At 39.3% G+C, this 17,841-nt stretch overlaps 1 protein-coding gene across 3 annotated transcripts in view; it reads right to left on the bottom strand.

Moving 5' to 3' along the window:
- CSNK1G3 (casein kinase 1 gamma 3) overlaps window positions 1-17,841 on the bottom strand; it is a 659,666-nt gene that overhangs the window by 256,915 nt on the left and 384,910 nt on the right. For all 3 annotated transcript variants that reach the window (XM_053701616.1, XM_053701614.1, XM_053701615.1), the window contains exon 5: window positions 5,583-5,731. In XM_053701616.1, the coding sequence (XP_053557591.1) occupies window positions 5,583-5,731 (149 nt within the window). The remainder of the gene's footprint in view (window positions 1-5,582; window positions 5,732-17,841) is intronic.

The following is a 17,841-nucleotide window of genomic DNA, read 5'->3' as shown; positions in this document are numbered from 1 at the left end:
CAGAACTGAAGAGCCCTGAGAATTGCACGGAGTTCTAAAATATTTATTGGTAATCTCGCCTCTTGAGATTTCCAAACCCCTTGTGCTGTCAGAGATCCCCAAACAGCTCCCCAACCTGAAAGACTCGCATCTGTTGTGATCACAGTCCAGGTTGGCCGAACAAAAGAAGCCCCTTGAACTAAACGATGGTGATCTATCCACCATGTCAGAGAGTGTCGTACATTGGGATTTAAGGATATTAATTGTGATATCTTTGTATAATCCCTGCACCATTGAGTCAGCATACAAAGCTGAAGAAGTCTCATGTGAAAACGAGCAAAGGGGATCGCGTCCGATGCTGCAGTCATGAGACCTAAAACTTCCATGCACATAGCCACTGAAGGGAATGACTGAGACTGAAGGTGCCGGCAGGCTGCAACCAATTATAAACGTCTCTTGTCTGTTAGAGACAGAGTCATGGACACTGAATCTATCTGGAAGCCTAAAAAGGTGACCCTTGTCTGAGGAATCAAGAAACTTTTTGGTAAATTGATCCTCCAACCATGTTTCCGAAGAAACAACACTAGTTGATTTGTGTGAGATTCTGCAGTACGTAAAGACTGAGCTAGTACCAAGATATCGTCCAAATAAGGAAACACCGCAATACCCTGTTCTCTGATTACAGAGAGTAGGACACCCAGAACCTTTGAAAAGATTCTTGGAGCGGTTGCTAGGCCAAATGGAAGAGCAACAAATTGGTAATGCTTGTCTAGAAAAGAGAATATCAGAAACTGATAATGTTCTGGATGAATCGGAATATGAAGGTATGCATCCTGCAAGTCTATTGTGGACATATAATGTCCTCACTGAACAAAAGGCAGAATAGTCCTTCTAGTCACCATCTTGAAAGTTGGTACTCTTACATAACGATTCAAAATTTTCAGATCCAGAACTGGTCTGAATAAATTTTACTTATTTGGGACAATGAATAGATTTGAATAAAACCCCAAACCTTGTTCCAGAAGAGGAACTGGCATGATTACCCCTGAAGACTCCAGGTCTGAAACACACTTCAGGAAAGCCTGAGCTTTTACTGGATTTACTGGGATACATGAGAGAAAAAATCTTCTCACAGGAGGTCTTACTCTGAATCCTATTCAATACCCTTGAGAGACAATGCTCTGAATCCATTGATTTTGAACAGATTTTATCCAAAAATCCTTGAAAAACCTTAATCTGCCCCCTACCAGCTGAGCTGGAATGAGGGCCGCACCTTCATGCGGACTTAGGGGCTGACTTTGGTTTCCAAAAAGGCTTGGATTTATTCCAATTTGAGGAAGGCTTCCAATTGGAGGCAGATTCCTTGGGGGGAGGATTGAGTTTATGTTCCTTATTCTGACGAAAGGAACGAAAACAGTTAGAAGCCTTAGATTTACCCTTAGGTTTTTTATCCTGAGGCAGAATAACTCCCTTTCCCCCAGTAACAGTTGAAATAATAGAATCCAACTGAGAACCAAATAAATTATTACCTTGGAAAGAAAGAGATAGTAATCTAGATTTAGTTGAAATGATTTTTATTGCAGTAAGTATAACAAATACAGGTCATATTGTTTATATAATACAAAACGAAACCCCTCCACCATCCCCCGATCAGAAGCTTTAGTCCATCACACAGTGATCCGCTATGGAGAAGTTATCTAAAGGTCCAGTAGCACATGAAAGGTATCTTATAGAGCTATTGTGGCAAAAATCTTCAGTCCTGTGTTGTTGAGTAGCCAACTATATTACTAAATTTTTAGGGATGCATTGAAGGGAACAACAGTAAAAAACAAATCAGACAATTTCTCACTTCTCCCTTCTCCACACCCGACATAAGTAATCTAGATTTAGATGTCATATCAGCATTCCAAGATTTAAGCCACAAAGCTCTTCTAGCTAATATAGCTAAAGACATGGATCTAACATCACATAAATGATTAGCATGTTGTAGTAAGCGAATAATGCTAGATATGTCAGAATCCAATTCTTGTTGCTCTAAATTCTCCAACCAGAAAGTTGATGCAGCCGCTACATCAGCCAAAGAAATTGCAGGTCTGAGAAGAGAATATAAATAGGCCTTCCTTAGATAAGATTCAAGCTTCCTATCTAAAGGATCCTTAAAGGAAGTACTATCTTCCATAGGAATAGTGGTACGTTTAGCAAGAGTAGAAATAGCCCCATCAACTTTGGGGATCTTTTCCCAAAACTCTATGGATTCTGCTGGCAAAGGATACAATTTTTTAAACCTTGAAGAAGGAATAAAAGAAGTACCTGGCTTATTCCATTCCTTAGAAATCATATCAGAAATAGCCTCAGGAATAGGAAAAAACCCTGGAGAAACCACAGGAGGTTTAAAAACAGCATTTAAATGTTTATTAGACTGAACGTCAAGAGGACTGGTTACCTCAATATCCAAAGTAATTAACACTTCTTTTAATAAAGAACACATATACTCAATTTTAAATAAATAAGTAGATTTGACAGTGTCAATGTCTGAGGAGGATGTTCTGAATCAGATAGATCCTCATCAGAAGAGGATAAATTATCATTTTGTTGGTCATTTGAAATTTCATCAACTAAATGAGAAGTTTTAACAGACCTATTACATTTATTTGAAAGTGGAAATGCAGACAAAGCCTTCAGAATAGAATCAGAAACAATTCTTTTAAATTTACAGGTATATTATGCACATTAGAAGTTGAAGGAACTGCAACTGGCAATGTACTATTACTGATGGACACATTATCTGCATGTAAAAGTTTATCAAAACAACTATTACAAATGACATTCGGCGATATAATTTCTACAATTTTACAACAAATGCACTTAGCTTTGGTAGAACCGATGTCAGGCAGCAATGTTCCAGCAGAAGCTTCTGAGGCAGGATCAAAAAGTGAGACATCTTGCAAAATGTAAGAAAAAACAACATATAAAGCAAAATTATCTATTTCCTTATATGACAGTTTCAGAAATGGGAAAAAAATGCAAATAGCATAGCCCTCTGATAGAGAAAAAATCAAGAGGCAAACATCAATGAGGTATTGAAATAATGAAAAAAATTTGGCGCCAAGTATGACGCACAACGTAACTAAACTTTTTTGGCGCCAAAAAATAACCGGAAATGACACACTCGCGTCACTAATGACGCAACTGTGTGAAAGGTCTCGGCGTCACGTATGGTGCCGGAAATGACGAACTTGCGTCATAGACGTACTTTTTCGCTGCAAAAAAAATTTCGCGCCAAAAATTACGCAATTAAGTTTAGCATTTGTCGCACCCGCGGACCTAATACCGCCCGCAATTAGTAAGAAGTAGTCAATTGAAAAGACTAAACCCCAGGTAAGAAATAAATTTCATTTTTAAAAGATGTTTACATTCCCCAAATATGAAACTGACAGTCTGCAGAAGGAAATACATGAACCTGACTCATGGCAAATATAAGTACAATACATATATTTAGAACTTTATATAAATGCATAAAGTGCCAAACCATAGCTGAGGTGTCTTAAGTAATAAAAAACATACTTACTAAAAGACACCCATCCACATATAGCAGATAGCCAAACCAGTACTGAAACAGTTATCAGTAGAGGTAATAGTAAATTGAGAGTATATCGTCGATCTGAAAAGGGAGGTAGGAGAAGAATCTCTACGACCGATAACAGAGAACCTTATGAAAAAGACCCCCGTTAGGAAAATCATTGTATTCAATAAGTGATACTCCCTTTACGTCCCTCTGACATTCGCTGTACTCTGAGAGGAATCGGGCTTCAACAATGCTGAGAAGCGCATATCAACGTAGAAATCTTAGCACAAACTTACTTAAACACCTCCATAGGAGGCAAAGTTTGTAAAAATGAATTGTGGGTGTGGTGAGGGGTGTATTTATAGGCATTTTGAGGTTTGGGAAACTTTGCCCCTCCTGGTAGGATTGTATATCCCATATGTCACTAGCTCATGGACTCTTGCCAATGACATGAAAGAAAAGGAACTTTGCATGTGGATATTACAAAATTAAATTGTTTTGTGCATAAACCTTTCTCGGCAGTTTATTCTTTATTCTTATTTTTTTATGTTGATATTTATATAGATACATAAGTGCTGGTTACCTAGACTTTTAGATCCCACTTATCTGGTGGGACCTACACTCTTTTCTATTTTGTGTATGCAAAATAGAGTTTGCATGGAATGTTAAATTCAGCAGCGGATTGCTGCCCCCCAGAGGCGAGCTAGAGCGGAGAGGACAGAATATATGCCCCTGTCCGCCCTTGCTTGATAAATCAAGCCCATAATGTCCAGTTAATGCTGATACATGCTCATGTACAGTGCTGACAAAACAAAGAATGCAAGAATGAAAGTGTAAGTTGTTGACAAACCTGAACTATCATAGAAGAAAAAGCCTTGAAGGCTAAGAGCAGTAACACTTCAAATACAAAGTGAGAAAGTTGTTTTGCTTTGCACATCTAGGATAAAGCTAAACAAATTATGATTATTTTAGGGGCCAACAAGCATGTGGTTAACCTTAAAATGAGGGTGGCCCATCACCATACGGCCACTAAACTCGCCATAACAAATAGAAATTCCAAACTACTAGTTGCTAGACACGAATACATATATTGTTTAGTGCTTAAAGTGATGGTAAACTCTCCCCTTTATAAAATCAGATCTGGAATGTAAGCCCTATTTTAGATGAAGTTTAATTCATTAGCTGTAATGAAGATGCAGTATAACTTAGTTATTAATATAGATATGAAATTCAAATACTGCATGCTCCTCCGCCCACTTCAAAAGTAAACTTTTCTGTGAGCTAACAGATTGAATTGTTGTCCAATCAGCGCTCTCCCCATCTGGCACTTTTGTTGTAGCTAGAGCATTGATTGGAGAGTAAGTCAATCATTTAGCCGACAGGAAAATTGACTTTTGAAGTGGGTGGTGTAACGTGGGGTATTTGAATTTCATATCTATATTAATAACTAAGTTATAGCGCATCTTCATTGCACATGATGAATAAACCCCCATCTAAAATAGCGCTTACATTCTAGATCTGATTTTTAAAAGGGGAGAGTTTACCATCACTTTAAGGATTCTTGCTTCTTGATTACAGGTGGTGCAAAGAGACTTTAGCAGTTTCCACTATTCCCAGATTAGAAAGACTCACATATATATAAAAGGGATATATTTTGCAGCTGTATTTCTCATACATTAAACTTTATTTTTAGAAATGTACACACACATTTACATTAACTATTTTTGTAAAATAATTGGTTACGGGAGTCCCCTTTAAAAAGAACATGAAACACATAAAACATAGTAGACTATCTGACCACATTACATTCAAGATATAAAAGTTAATTATTAGACTAAAATGCATAAATATTGCATTCAATTCAATTCAGAAAAAACTGAAACTATAAAATTGTCAAGCTCTTCAATTATTAAAATACAACAACAATAATAATAATAATAATAATAATAATAATAATAATAAATACACACAATACAATAATAAATCAAATACAAAAAAAACTATAAGAAAACACAGATTTTAATAAAGCTGTACTTACCAGTTGTATGGCTATCATAAGAACCGTTTTGAGAGAAAATGTTCTGTCACATAAATCAAATAAGTCTTCCAAACTTGGCCCCAGAAGTTCTAGCACCATGGCATTGTATTTACCACAAGGGCCAAAGTAGTAAACCTGAGGTACGCCATCTGGTGGGGAGTAAAATAAAACCTTTTAAATATATAAATAAATATAAGATAACAAACCAAAAAAACATAATTTATGTAAGAACTTACCTGATAAATTCATTTCTTTCATATTAGCAAGAGTCCATGAGCTAGTGACGTATGGGATATACATTCCTACCAGGAGGGGCAAAGTTTCCCAAACCTTAAAATGCCTATAAATACACCCCTCACCACACCCACAATTCAGTTTAATGAATAGCCAAGAAGTGGGGTGATAAGAAAAGATAAGGAATTGGAATAATTGTGCTTTATACAAAAAAATCATAACCACCACAAAAAAGGGTGGGCCTCATGGACTCTTGCTAATATGAAAGAAATGAATTTATCAGGTAAGTTCTTACATAAATTATGTTTTCTTTCATGTAATTAGCAAGAGTCCATGAGCTAGTGACGTATGGGATAATGAATACCCAAGATGTGGATGTTCCACGCAAGAGTCACTAGAGAGGGAGGGATAAAATAAAGACAGCCAATTCCGCTGAAAAATAATCCACACCCAAAATAAAGTTTAAATCTTATAATGAAAAAAACTGAAATTATAAGCAGAAGAATCAAACTGAAACAGTTGCCTGAAGTACTTTTCTACCAAAAACTAGGGATGCACCGAAATTTCGGCCGCAGAAAGTTTCGGCCGAAAATAGCATTTTTGGCCATTTCGGTTTTTGGTTTTTTTGCCTGTTAGTTTCGGTAAAATTATTGTGTAGCATATTTCAAATATGATGCTAGCCTAGAGCTGCTGTTTAAATTTATTACTTCACTTACTGTTCTGCATATAATGAGTTTTCTAGGACTATACTTTATTTGGATAATTGGTAAAAAAAAAACCTGTTAAATATGATTATGTTACATTGAATAATACAGTATATTGATATTTATAATTGTTTTAAGTAGGGATGCACCAAAATTTTGGTAGCAGAAACATTTTGGTCTAAAATGGCATTATTTTTTGCCTGTTTTTTTTTTTTTCTTGGTAAAATTGTGTAGCATATTATTGTTTTAAGATATTTTTGTCCAATTTTAGTGTGTTTCTTTCAATAAAAGTGTGGGCTTTTTTTATTGGCTCTAATTATGCAAAAAAAAAAACAAAAAAAAAATAATTTGAAAATAATTTGAAAAAATACATTTTCGGTATCAGTTTCGGTTTTCGGCCAAGTCCATCCCGGATTTTCGGATTCGGTTTCGGTCCAGAATTTACATTTCCACTGCTTCCGCCTGAGGATCCCTGGATCTGAAAAGATACCTGGGAAGTTTCTTGTTTAGATGAGAAGCCATCAGATCTATTTCTGGAAGTCCCCACATTTGAACAATCTGAAGAAAAACCTCTGGGTGAAGAGACCATTCGCCCGGATGTAACGTTTGGCGACTGAGATAATCCGCTTCCCAATTGTCTATACCTGGGATATGAACCGCAGAAATTAGACAGGAGCTGGATTCCGCCCATACCAGTATTCGAGATACTTCTTTCATAGCCAGAGGACTGCGAGTCCCTCCTTGATGATTGATGTATGCCACAGTTGTGACATTGTCTGTCTGAAAACAAATGAACGATTCTCTCTTTAGAAGAGGCCATGACTGAAGAGCTCTGAAAATTGCACGGAGTTCCAAAATATTGATTGGTAATCTCACCTCCTGAGATTCCCAAACCCCTTGTGCTGTCAGAGACCCCCAAACAGCTCCCCAACCTGTCAGACTTGCATCTGTTGAAATCACAGTCCAGGTCGGAAGAACAAAAGAAGCCCCCCTGAATTAAACGATGGTGATCTGTCCACCACGTCAGAGAGTGTCGTACAATCGGTTTTAAAGATATCAATTGAGATATCTTTGTGTAATCCCTGCACCACTGGTTCAGCATACAAAGCTGAAGAGGTCGCATGTGAAAACGAGCAAAGGGGATCGCGTCCGATGCAGCAGTCATAAGACCTAGAATTTCCATGCATAAGGCTACCGAAGGGAATGATTGAGACTGAAGGTTTCGACAAGCTGAAACCAATTTCAGACGTCTTTTTTCTGTCAGCGACAGAGTCATGGACACTGAATCTATCTGGAAACCTAAAAAGGTTACCCTTGTCTGAGGAATCAACAAACTCTTTGGTAAATTAATCCTCCAACCATGTTCTCGAAGAAACGATACAAGTTGATTCGTATGAGATTCTGCTAAAAGTGAAGACTGAGCAAGTACCAAGATATCGTCCAAATAAGGAAATACCACAATACCCTGTTCTCTGATTACAGACAGAAGTGCACCGAGAACCTTTGTAAAAATCCTTGGAGCTGTTGCTAGGCCAAACGGCAGAGCCACAAACTGGTAATACATGTCTAGGAAAGAGAATCTCAGAAACTGATAGTGATCTGGATGAATCGAAATATGCAGATATGCATCCTGTAAATCTATTGTGGACATATAATGCCCTTGCTGAACAAAAGGCAGGATAGTCCTTATAGTTACCATTTTGAATGTTGGTATCCTTACATAACGATTCAATATTTTTAAATCCAGAACTGGTCTGAAGGAATTCTCCTTCTTTGGTACAATGAAGAGATTTGAGTAAAACCCCAGCCCCTGTTCCAGAACTGGAACTGGTAAAATTACTCCAGCCAACTCTAGATCTGAAACACATTTCAGAAATGCTTGAGCCTTCGCTGGAATTACTGGGACACGGGAAAGAAAAAATCTTCTTGCAGGAGGCCTTATCTTGAAGCCAATTCTGTACCCTTCTGAAACAATGTTCTGAATCCAAAGATTGTGAATTGAATTTATCCAAATTTCTTTGAAAAATCGTAATCTGCCACCTACCAGCTGGGCTGGAACGAGGGCCACACCTTCATGTGGACTTGGGAGCTGGCTTTGGTTTTCTAAAAGGCTTGAATTTATTCCAGACTGGAGATGGTTTCCAAACTGATACCGCTCCTGAGGGTGAAGGATCAGGCTTTTGTTCCTTATTGTGACGAAAGGAACGAAAACGATTATTAGACCTAAATTTACCTTTAGATTTTTTATCCTGTGGTAAAAAAGTTCCTTTTCCTCCAGTAACAGTTGAGATAATAGAATCCAACTGTGAACCAAATAATTTATTACCCTGGAAAGAAAGGGAAAGCAAAGTTGACTTATCAGCATTCCAAGTTTTAAGCCATAAAGCTCTTCTAGCTAAAATAGCTAGAGACATATACCTGACATCAACCCTAATGATATCAAAGATGGCATAACAAATAAAATTATTAGCATGTTGAAGAAGATTAACAATGCTATGAGAATTATGATCTGTTACTTGTTGCGCTAAAGCTTCTAACCAAAAAGTTGAAGCTGCAGCAACATCCGCTAAAGATATAGCAGGTCTAAGAAGATTACCTGAACATAAGTAAGCTTTTCGTAGAAAGGATTCAATTTTCCTATCTAAAGGATCCTTAAAGGAAGTACTATCTGCCGTAGGAATAGTAGTACGTTTAGCAAGGGTAGAGATAGCCCCATCAACCTTAGGGATTTTGTCCCAAAACTCTAATCTGTCAGATGGCACAGGATATAAATGCTTAAAACGTTTAGGAGTAAATGAATTACCCAAATTATTCCATTCCCTGGAGATTACTTCAGAAATAGCATCAGGGACAGGAAAAACTTCTGGAATAACTACAGGAGATTTAAAAACCTTATTTAAACGTTTAGATTTAGTATCAAGAGGACCAGAATCCTCTATTTCTAATGCAATTAAGACCTCTTTAAGTAAAGAACGAATAAATTCCATTTTGAACAAATATGAAGATTCATCAGCATCAACCTCTGAAACAGAGTCCTCTGAACCAGAGGAATCATTATCAGAATCAGAATGATGATGTTCATTTAAAAATTCATCTGAAAAATGAGAAGTTTTAAAAGACCTTTTACGTTTACTAGAAGGAGGAATAACAGACATAGCCTTCTTAATGGATTTAGAAACAAAATCTCTTATGTTAACAGGAACACTCTGAGCATTAGATGTTGATGGAACAACAACAGGTAATGTAACATTACTAAAGGAAATATTATCTGCATTAACAAGTTTGTCATGACATTCATTACAAACAACAGCTGGAGGAACAGATACCACAAGTTTACAGCAAATACACTTAACTTTGGTAGATCCAGCACCAGGCAGCGATTTTCCAGAAGTATCTTCTGACTCAGGGTCAATCTGGGACATCTTGCAATATGTAATAGAAAAAACAACATATAAAGCAAAATTTATCAAATTCCTTAAATGACAGTTTCAGGAATGGGAAAAAATGCCAGTGAACAAGCTTCTAGCAACCAGAAGCAATAAACAATGAGACTTAAATAATGTGGAGACAATAGAGACGCCCATAATTTTTAGCGCCAAAAAAGACGCCCACATTATTTGGCGCCTAAATGCTTTTGGCGGCAAAAATGACGCCACATCCGGTAACGCCGACACTTTTGGCGCAAAAAAACGTCAAAAAATGACGCAACTTCCGGTGACACGTATGACGCCGGAAACAAAGAAAAAAATGTTTTGCGCCAAAAAAGTCAGCGCCAAGAATGACGCAATAAAATGAAGCATTTTCAGCCCCCGCGAGCCTAACAGCCCACAGGAAAAAAAGTTGAATTTTAAGGTAAGAAAAAAATTGATTTATTCGTATGCATTATCCCAAATATGAAACTGACTGTCTGAAATAAGGAACGTTGAACATCCTGAATCAAGGCAAATAAATGTTTAAACACAAATATTTAGAACTTTATATAAAAGTGCTCAACCATAGCTTAGAGTGTCACAAAATAAGACTTTCTTACCCCAGGACACTCATCTACATGAAGTAGAAAGCCAAACCAGTACTGAAACGAGAATCAGTAGAGGTAATGGTATATATAAGAGTATATCGTCGATCTGAAAAGGGAGGTAAGAGATGAATCTCTACGACCGATAACAGAGAACTTATGAAATAGACCCCGTAGGAGGAGATCATTGAATTCAAATAGGTAATACTCTCTTCACATCCCTCTGACATTCACTGCACGCTGAGAGGAAAACCGGGCTCCAACCTGCTGCGGAGCGCATATCAACGTAGAATCTAGCACAAACTTACTTCACCACCTCCATAGGAGGCAAAGTTTGTAAAAACTGATTTGTGGGTGTGGTGAGGGGTGTATTTATAGGCATTTTGAGGTTTGGGAAACTTTGCCCCTCCTGGTAGGAATGTATATCCCATACGTCACTAGCTCATGGACTCTTGCTAATTACATGAAAGAAATATATATATATATATATATATATATATATATATATATATTATGTATACACACACACACACACATATATCTACATACATACAGTATATAAAGTATCTCACAAAAGTGAGTACACCCCTAACATTTAGGTACATATTTTATTATATCTTCATGTGACAACACTGAAGAAATTACACTTTGCTACAATGTAAAGTAGTGAGTGTATAGTCTGTATAACAGTGTAAATTTGCTGTCCCCTAAAAATAACTTAACACACAGCCATTAATATCTAAAATGTTGGCAACAAAAGGGAGTACACCCCTAAGTGGAAACGTCCAAATTGGGCCCAAAGTGTAAATATTTTCCAGTACTGTCTTAACCCTCTTGGGCATGGAGTTCACCAGAGCTTCACAGGTTGCCACTGGAGTCCTCTTTCACTCCTCCATGACAACGTCACAGAGCTGGTGGATGTTGGAGACCTTGCGCTCCCCCACCTTCCGTTTAAGGATGCCCCACAGATGCTCAATAGGGTTTAGGTGTGGAGACTTGCTTGGCCAGTCCATCACCTTTATCTTTGCTTATTTAGCAAGGCAGTGGTCGTCTTGGAGGTATGTTTAGGGTTGTTGTGTTGGAATATTGCCCTGCAGCCCAGTCTCTGAAGGAAGGGGATCATGCTCTGCTTCAGTATGTCACAGTACATGTTGGCATTCATGGTTCCCTCAATGAACTGTAGCTCCATAGTGCCGGCGGCACCCATGCAGGCCCAGACCATGACACTCCCAAAACCATGCTTGACTGTAGGCAAGACACACTTGTTTTTGTACTCCTCACCTGGTTGCCGCCACACACGCTTCACACCATCTGAACCAAATAAGTTCATCTTGGTCTCATCGGACCACAGGACACGGTTCAAGTAATCCATGTCCTTATAGTCTGCTTTACTTCAGCAAACTGTTCGGGCTTTCTTGTGCATCATCTTTAGAAGAGGCATCCTTCTGGGACGACAGCCATGCGGACCAATTTGATGCAGTGTTCAGCGTATGGTCTGAGCACTGATAGCCTGACCCCTCACCCCTTCAACTTCTGAAGCAATGCTGGCAGCACTCATACGTCTATTTCCCAAAGACAACCTCTGGATATGACGCTGAGCACGTGCACTCAACTTCTCTGGTCGACCATGGCGAGGCATGTTCTGAGTGGAAACTGTCCTGTTAAACCGCAGTATGGTCTTGCCCACCGTGCTGCAGCTCAGTTTCAGGGTCTTGGCAATCTTCTTATAGCCTAGGCCATCTTTATGTAGAGCAACAATTCTTTTTTTCAGATTCTCAGAGAGTTCTTTGCCATGAGGTGCTATGTTGAGCTTCCAGTGACCAGTATATGAGAGTGTGAGAGCGATAACACCAAATTTAACACACCTGCTACCCATTCACACCTGAGACCTTGTGACACTAACGAGTCACATGACACCGAGGAGGGAAAACGGCTAATTGGGTCCAATTTGGACATTTCCACTTGGGGTATACTGTTTAGACATTAATGGCTGTGTGTTGAGTTATTTTGAGGGGATAGCAAATTTACACTGTTACACAGGCTGTAAAGTCACGACTTTACATTGTAGCAAAGTGTAATTTCTTCAGTGTTGTCACATGAAGATATAAAATTATTATTTATTTATAAAGCACCAACAGATTCTGCAGCGCTGTCCACGGGTACAAAAATAAAAGTACAGTACATTAAAATATAAGAGACACCAAAGTTTAACAAACAAACAGTGGGGGAATTGAGGGCCTATATATACGCACATACACACATATATATATATATATATATATATATATATATATATACACACATACACACACATATATATATATATATATATATATATATATACATACACACACATACATACACTCTCATATTTATTTTTTACTTTACATTTAAACCAGTTTTAATAACTATTCAGAAGTAGAACAAATGCCTCCTCCTTTAATATGGTCTTTATTTCACTCACATTCTGTAGGGACAGCACAAAGAGTTAATGGGAAGGAGGGTAACCAAGATAGTGACTAAATAATTTTACCAAACAAATCTAAGGTTGATGTAAGAACAATAAAAAGGATAAAACACCACAAAACAAATATTCTTGTAGAGAACGCAAAATAAAATAGAAATAAGATGTACTTTAGAAGGACATTTTTTTACAGCCCCTAAGACCAAAGACCACATTACCATTGTTGTATTACTTTAATTCAAAGCTTGACAGGTTATAGAAATCTGTTAATTAACCAAAGTACTGAATATGTAAATTAATGTGCTGGGGAAACGTGTATCTACTGCATAACATAAATAAAAAAAAAAAGGTAGAAATTGCCAAATCTGGATTTTTTTGGCAGCGACCAAGTATGGCCACAATAACAGTAGCTTGTGGAGATAACTATGATATCCTATAGCTATCTCTGGACTACAGCAGCATCTTGAACATTGTAGATTAAATCTAGGTATATTACAAATCCTGAAACACTTAATGACATATAAACCACTGTATGTGTAAGCCGCGACCACTGTTCTGGACCGCCGAGGCCTATCACTAGAAACCCAGAGTCCCCCCGATTATCCATGCAGAGCAGTTGCAATTTAACTGCTATATTTAACTTCATTGCGGATACACACTATATTTTTGTTGGTTGAGTCACCCTAGCTGCTCTACCATGAATAAAAAAAGATTGGTTGTGAAACTTTGAGAGCAATTGTTCTATATGTGAGCAATGACCTTTTCCGGACAATGGTTGATACTGATCGTCACATCATTAAGGCAGTGGAGACCCATCTTGAGGACTTTTTTCCTGGAAGCTATTTGCCAATTTTGACGCAGTTTTGTGCTCCACCATATATGGAAGTCATACACTCAGTATTATGCCCGGTTTGAGATTGAGTCAGCCCTGGCTGAAGAATCCATACTCAAAACATCTGGCTCTGACTTCCCCATGTGCTCTGAGGCTGGGCTCGAGCTGCACATTGATGGGTGCAGAGAATGAGAGGCAGCAAAAGCTGATTCCCGGTGCCTCCATGAGTCAATGCAAACAGGAGGAGTCTGGCACTGAACAGCCAGGTCATGCAAGAGGAAGCCTATACTGGACAACCACCAGGGACTTCTCAAAGCTTGAGTGAGTTGTGGGCATGCTACCAGATTTTGTTTGGACTAATGATGTAGAAATGCTAGACAGATGCATTAAAGTGGGTACTTTGAAACTCAGTCTGGCAATACGATACATTGGGGATCAGATCCTACTTGAACACACTTCGATTTTCAGGGACATTTACTTGATTCTGTGACTGGGTCATTTTAATGGGTCTGCTTTTTTCTTCAGATCTGGGGTGGGATAACTGAATTAACCTCCAATAACTTTGCCTGGGATCATATACTACAGAAACATGTTTTTATTAATAAAAAAAAATAATACAAACTGGGTACTAACAGACAGCTGCCAGTGCCTAAGATGACGGTATTAAGTGAGAGGGGGGAGAATTAGAGAGGTGTGGGGAGGGGGTCAGGAGGGTTCACATTACTCTACAGAAATCTAAAGGAAAAATACTATCCCTAAACTGCATACTAGCAGACTGTGTGCCAGTACCTAATTGTGGTGGCCAGTAGAGAGTAAGGGAGGTAATAAAGTGGTTTGGGAGGGATCAGATGAAAGGGTGATCTCTACACTAGAGCTAAAAACATAATTTATGCTTACCAGATCAATTCCTTTCCTTCCGGATAGGGGGAGGCCACGGCTTTATTCCTTATTGTTGGGAAATACAACACCTGGCCACCAGAAGAAGGCAGACACCCCAGTCAAAGGATTAAATATCCCTCCAATTCCTCATTACCCCAGTCATTCTGCCGTGGGAAGAAGGAAAAGTAGGAGAAACATTATGGTATAAATGGGGCCAAAAATAATAATAAATTGTGTTTTCCTTCCTAAGATAAGGGGAGTCCACAGCTTCAGTCCTTACTGTTGGGAAAACTATACCCAAGCTCCAGAGGACACTGAATGAATAAAGGGAGGGAACAAAAAGGAAGAGGCAGACCCTATTCTGAGGGCACCACAGCCTGCAAAACTTTTCTCCCGAAAGCTGCTTCAGCCGAAGCAAAAACATAAAACTTGTAAAATTTAGAAAAAGTATGTAAGGAGGACCAGGTAGCCGCCTTACAAATCTGATCCATAGAGGCCTCGTTCTTAAAGGCCCAAGAGGAAGTCAATGCTCTAGGGGAATGAGCCGTTATCCTCTCAGGAGGACGATGTTCTGCTGTCTCGTAAGCTAAGCGGATGACACTCCTTAACCAAAAAGAAAGGGAAGTTGAAGTAGCCTTCTGTCCCTTACGCTTCCCCGAATAGACTACAAACAAAGAGGAAGATTGTCTAAACTCCTTAGTAGTCTGAAGATAGAACTTAAAGGCGTGAACCACATCAAAATTGTGAAGTAAGCATTCCTTCGATGAAGAAGAATAAGGACACAAGGAAGGAACCACAATCTCCTGATTGATGTTGCGATCCAACAGAACCTTAAGAAGAAAACCTAATTTAGTACGTAAAACTGCCTTATCGGCATGAAAAATCAACTAAGGGGGCTCACATTGCAAACCAGAGATCTCAGAAAAACTGCACAAAGAGGCAATAGCCAATAAAAACAGAATTTATGTTTACCTGATAAATTACTTTCTCCAACGGTGTGTCCGGTCCACGGCGTCATCCTTACTTGTGGGATATTCTCTTCCCCAACAGGAAATGGCAAAGAGCCCAGCAAAGCTGGTCACATGATCCCTCCTAGGCTCCGCCTACCCCAGTCATTCGACCGACGTTAAGGAGGAATATTTGCATAGGAGAAACCATATGGTACCGTGGTGACTGTAGTTAAAGAAAATAAATTATCAGACCTGATTAAAAAAACCAGGGCGGGCCGTGGACCGGACACACCGTTGGAGAAAGTAATTTATCAGGTAAACATAAATTCTGTTTTCTCCAACATAGGTGTGTCCGGTCCACGGCGTCATCCTTACTTGTGGGAACCAATACCAAAGCTTTAGGACACGGATGAAGGGAGGGAGCAAATCAGGTCACCTAAATGGAAGGCACCACGGCTTGCAAAACCTTTCTCCCAAAAATAGCCTCAGAAGAAGCAAAAGTATCAAACTTGTAAAATTTGGTAAAAGTGTGCAGTGAAGACCAAGTCGCTGCCCTACATATCTGATCAACAGAAGCCTCGTTCTTGAAGGCCCATGTGGAAGCCACAGCCCTAGTGGAATGAGCTGTGATTCTTTCGGGAGGCTGCCGTCCGGCAGTCTCGTAAGCCAATCTGATGATGCTTTTAATCCAAAAAGAGAGAGAGGTAGAAGTTGCTTTTTGACCTCTCCTTTTACCGGAATAAACAACAAACAAGGAAGATGTTTGTCTAAAATCCTTTGTAGCATCTAAATAGAATTTTAGAGCGCGAACAACATCCAAATTGTGCAACGAACGTTCCTTCTTTGAAACTGGTTTCGGACACAGAGAAGGTACGATAATCTCCTGGTTAATGTTTTTGTTAGAAACAACTTTTGGAAGAAAACCAGGTTTAGTACGTAAAACCACCTTATCTGCATGGAACACCAGATAAGGAGGAGAACACTGCAGAGCAGATAATTCTGAAACTCTTCTAGCAGAAGAAATTGCAACTAAAAACAAAACTTTCCAAGATAATAACTTAATATCAACGGAACGCAAGGGTTCAAACGGAACCCCCTGAAGAACTGAAAGAACTAAATTGAGACTCCAAGGAGGAGTCAAAGGTTTGTAAACAGGCTTAATTCTAACCAGAGCCTGAACAAAGGCTTGAACATCTGGCACAGCGGCCAGCTTTTTGTGAAGTAACACAGACAAGGCAGAAATCTGTCCCTTCAGGGAACTTGCAGATAATCCTTTTTCCAATCCTTCTTGAAGGAAGGATAGAATCCTAGGAATCTTAACCTTGTCCCAAGGGAATCCTTTAGATTCACACCAACAGATATATTTTTTCAAAATTTTGTGGTAAATCTTTCTAGTTACAGGCTTTCTGGCCTGAACAAGAGTATCGATAACAGAATCTGAGAATCCTCGCTTCGATAAGATCAAGCGTTCAATCTCCAAGCAGTCAGCTGGAGTGAAACCAGATTCGGATGTTCGAACGGACCCTGAACAAGAAGGTCTCGTCTCAAAGGTAGCTTCCAAGGAGGAGCCGATGACATATTTACCAGATCTGCGTACCAAGTCCTGCGTGGCCACGCAGGAGCTATCAAGATCACCGACGCCCTCTCCTGATTGATCCTGGCTACCAGCCTGGGGATGAGAGGAAACGGCGGGAACACATAAGCTAGTTTGAAGGTCCAAGGTGCTACTAGTGCATCCACTAGAGCCGCCTTGGGATCCCTGGATCTGGACCCGTAGCAAGGAACTTTGAAGTTCTGACGAGAGGCCATCAGATCCATGTCTGGAATGCCCCACAGCTGAGTGACTTGGGCAAAGATTTCCGGATGGAGTTCCCACTCCCCCGGATGCAATGTCTGACGACTCAGAAAATCCGCTTCCCAATTTTCCACTCCTGGGATGTGGATAGCAGACAGGTGGCAGGAGTGAGACTCCGCCCATAGAATGATTTTGGTCACTTCTTCCATCGCCAGGGAACTCCTTGTTCCCCCCTGATGGTTGATGTACGCAACAGTTGTCATGTTGTCTGATTGAAACCGTATGAACTTGGCCCTCGCTAGCTGAGGCCAAGCCTTGAGAGCATTGAATATCGCTCTCAGTTCCAGAATATTTATCGGTAGAAGAGATTCTTCCCGAGACCAAAG

Source organism: Bombina bombina, chromosome 2 (assembly GCF_027579735.1).
Source record: "Bombina bombina isolate aBomBom1 chromosome 2, aBomBom1.pri, whole genome shotgun sequence".
Lineage (NCBI taxonomy): Eukaryota > Metazoa > Chordata > Amphibia > Anura > Bombinatoridae > Bombina > Bombina bombina.
Note: the sequence above shows the minus strand (reverse complement) of the source record. Positions and strands in the feature narration are given on the sequence as shown.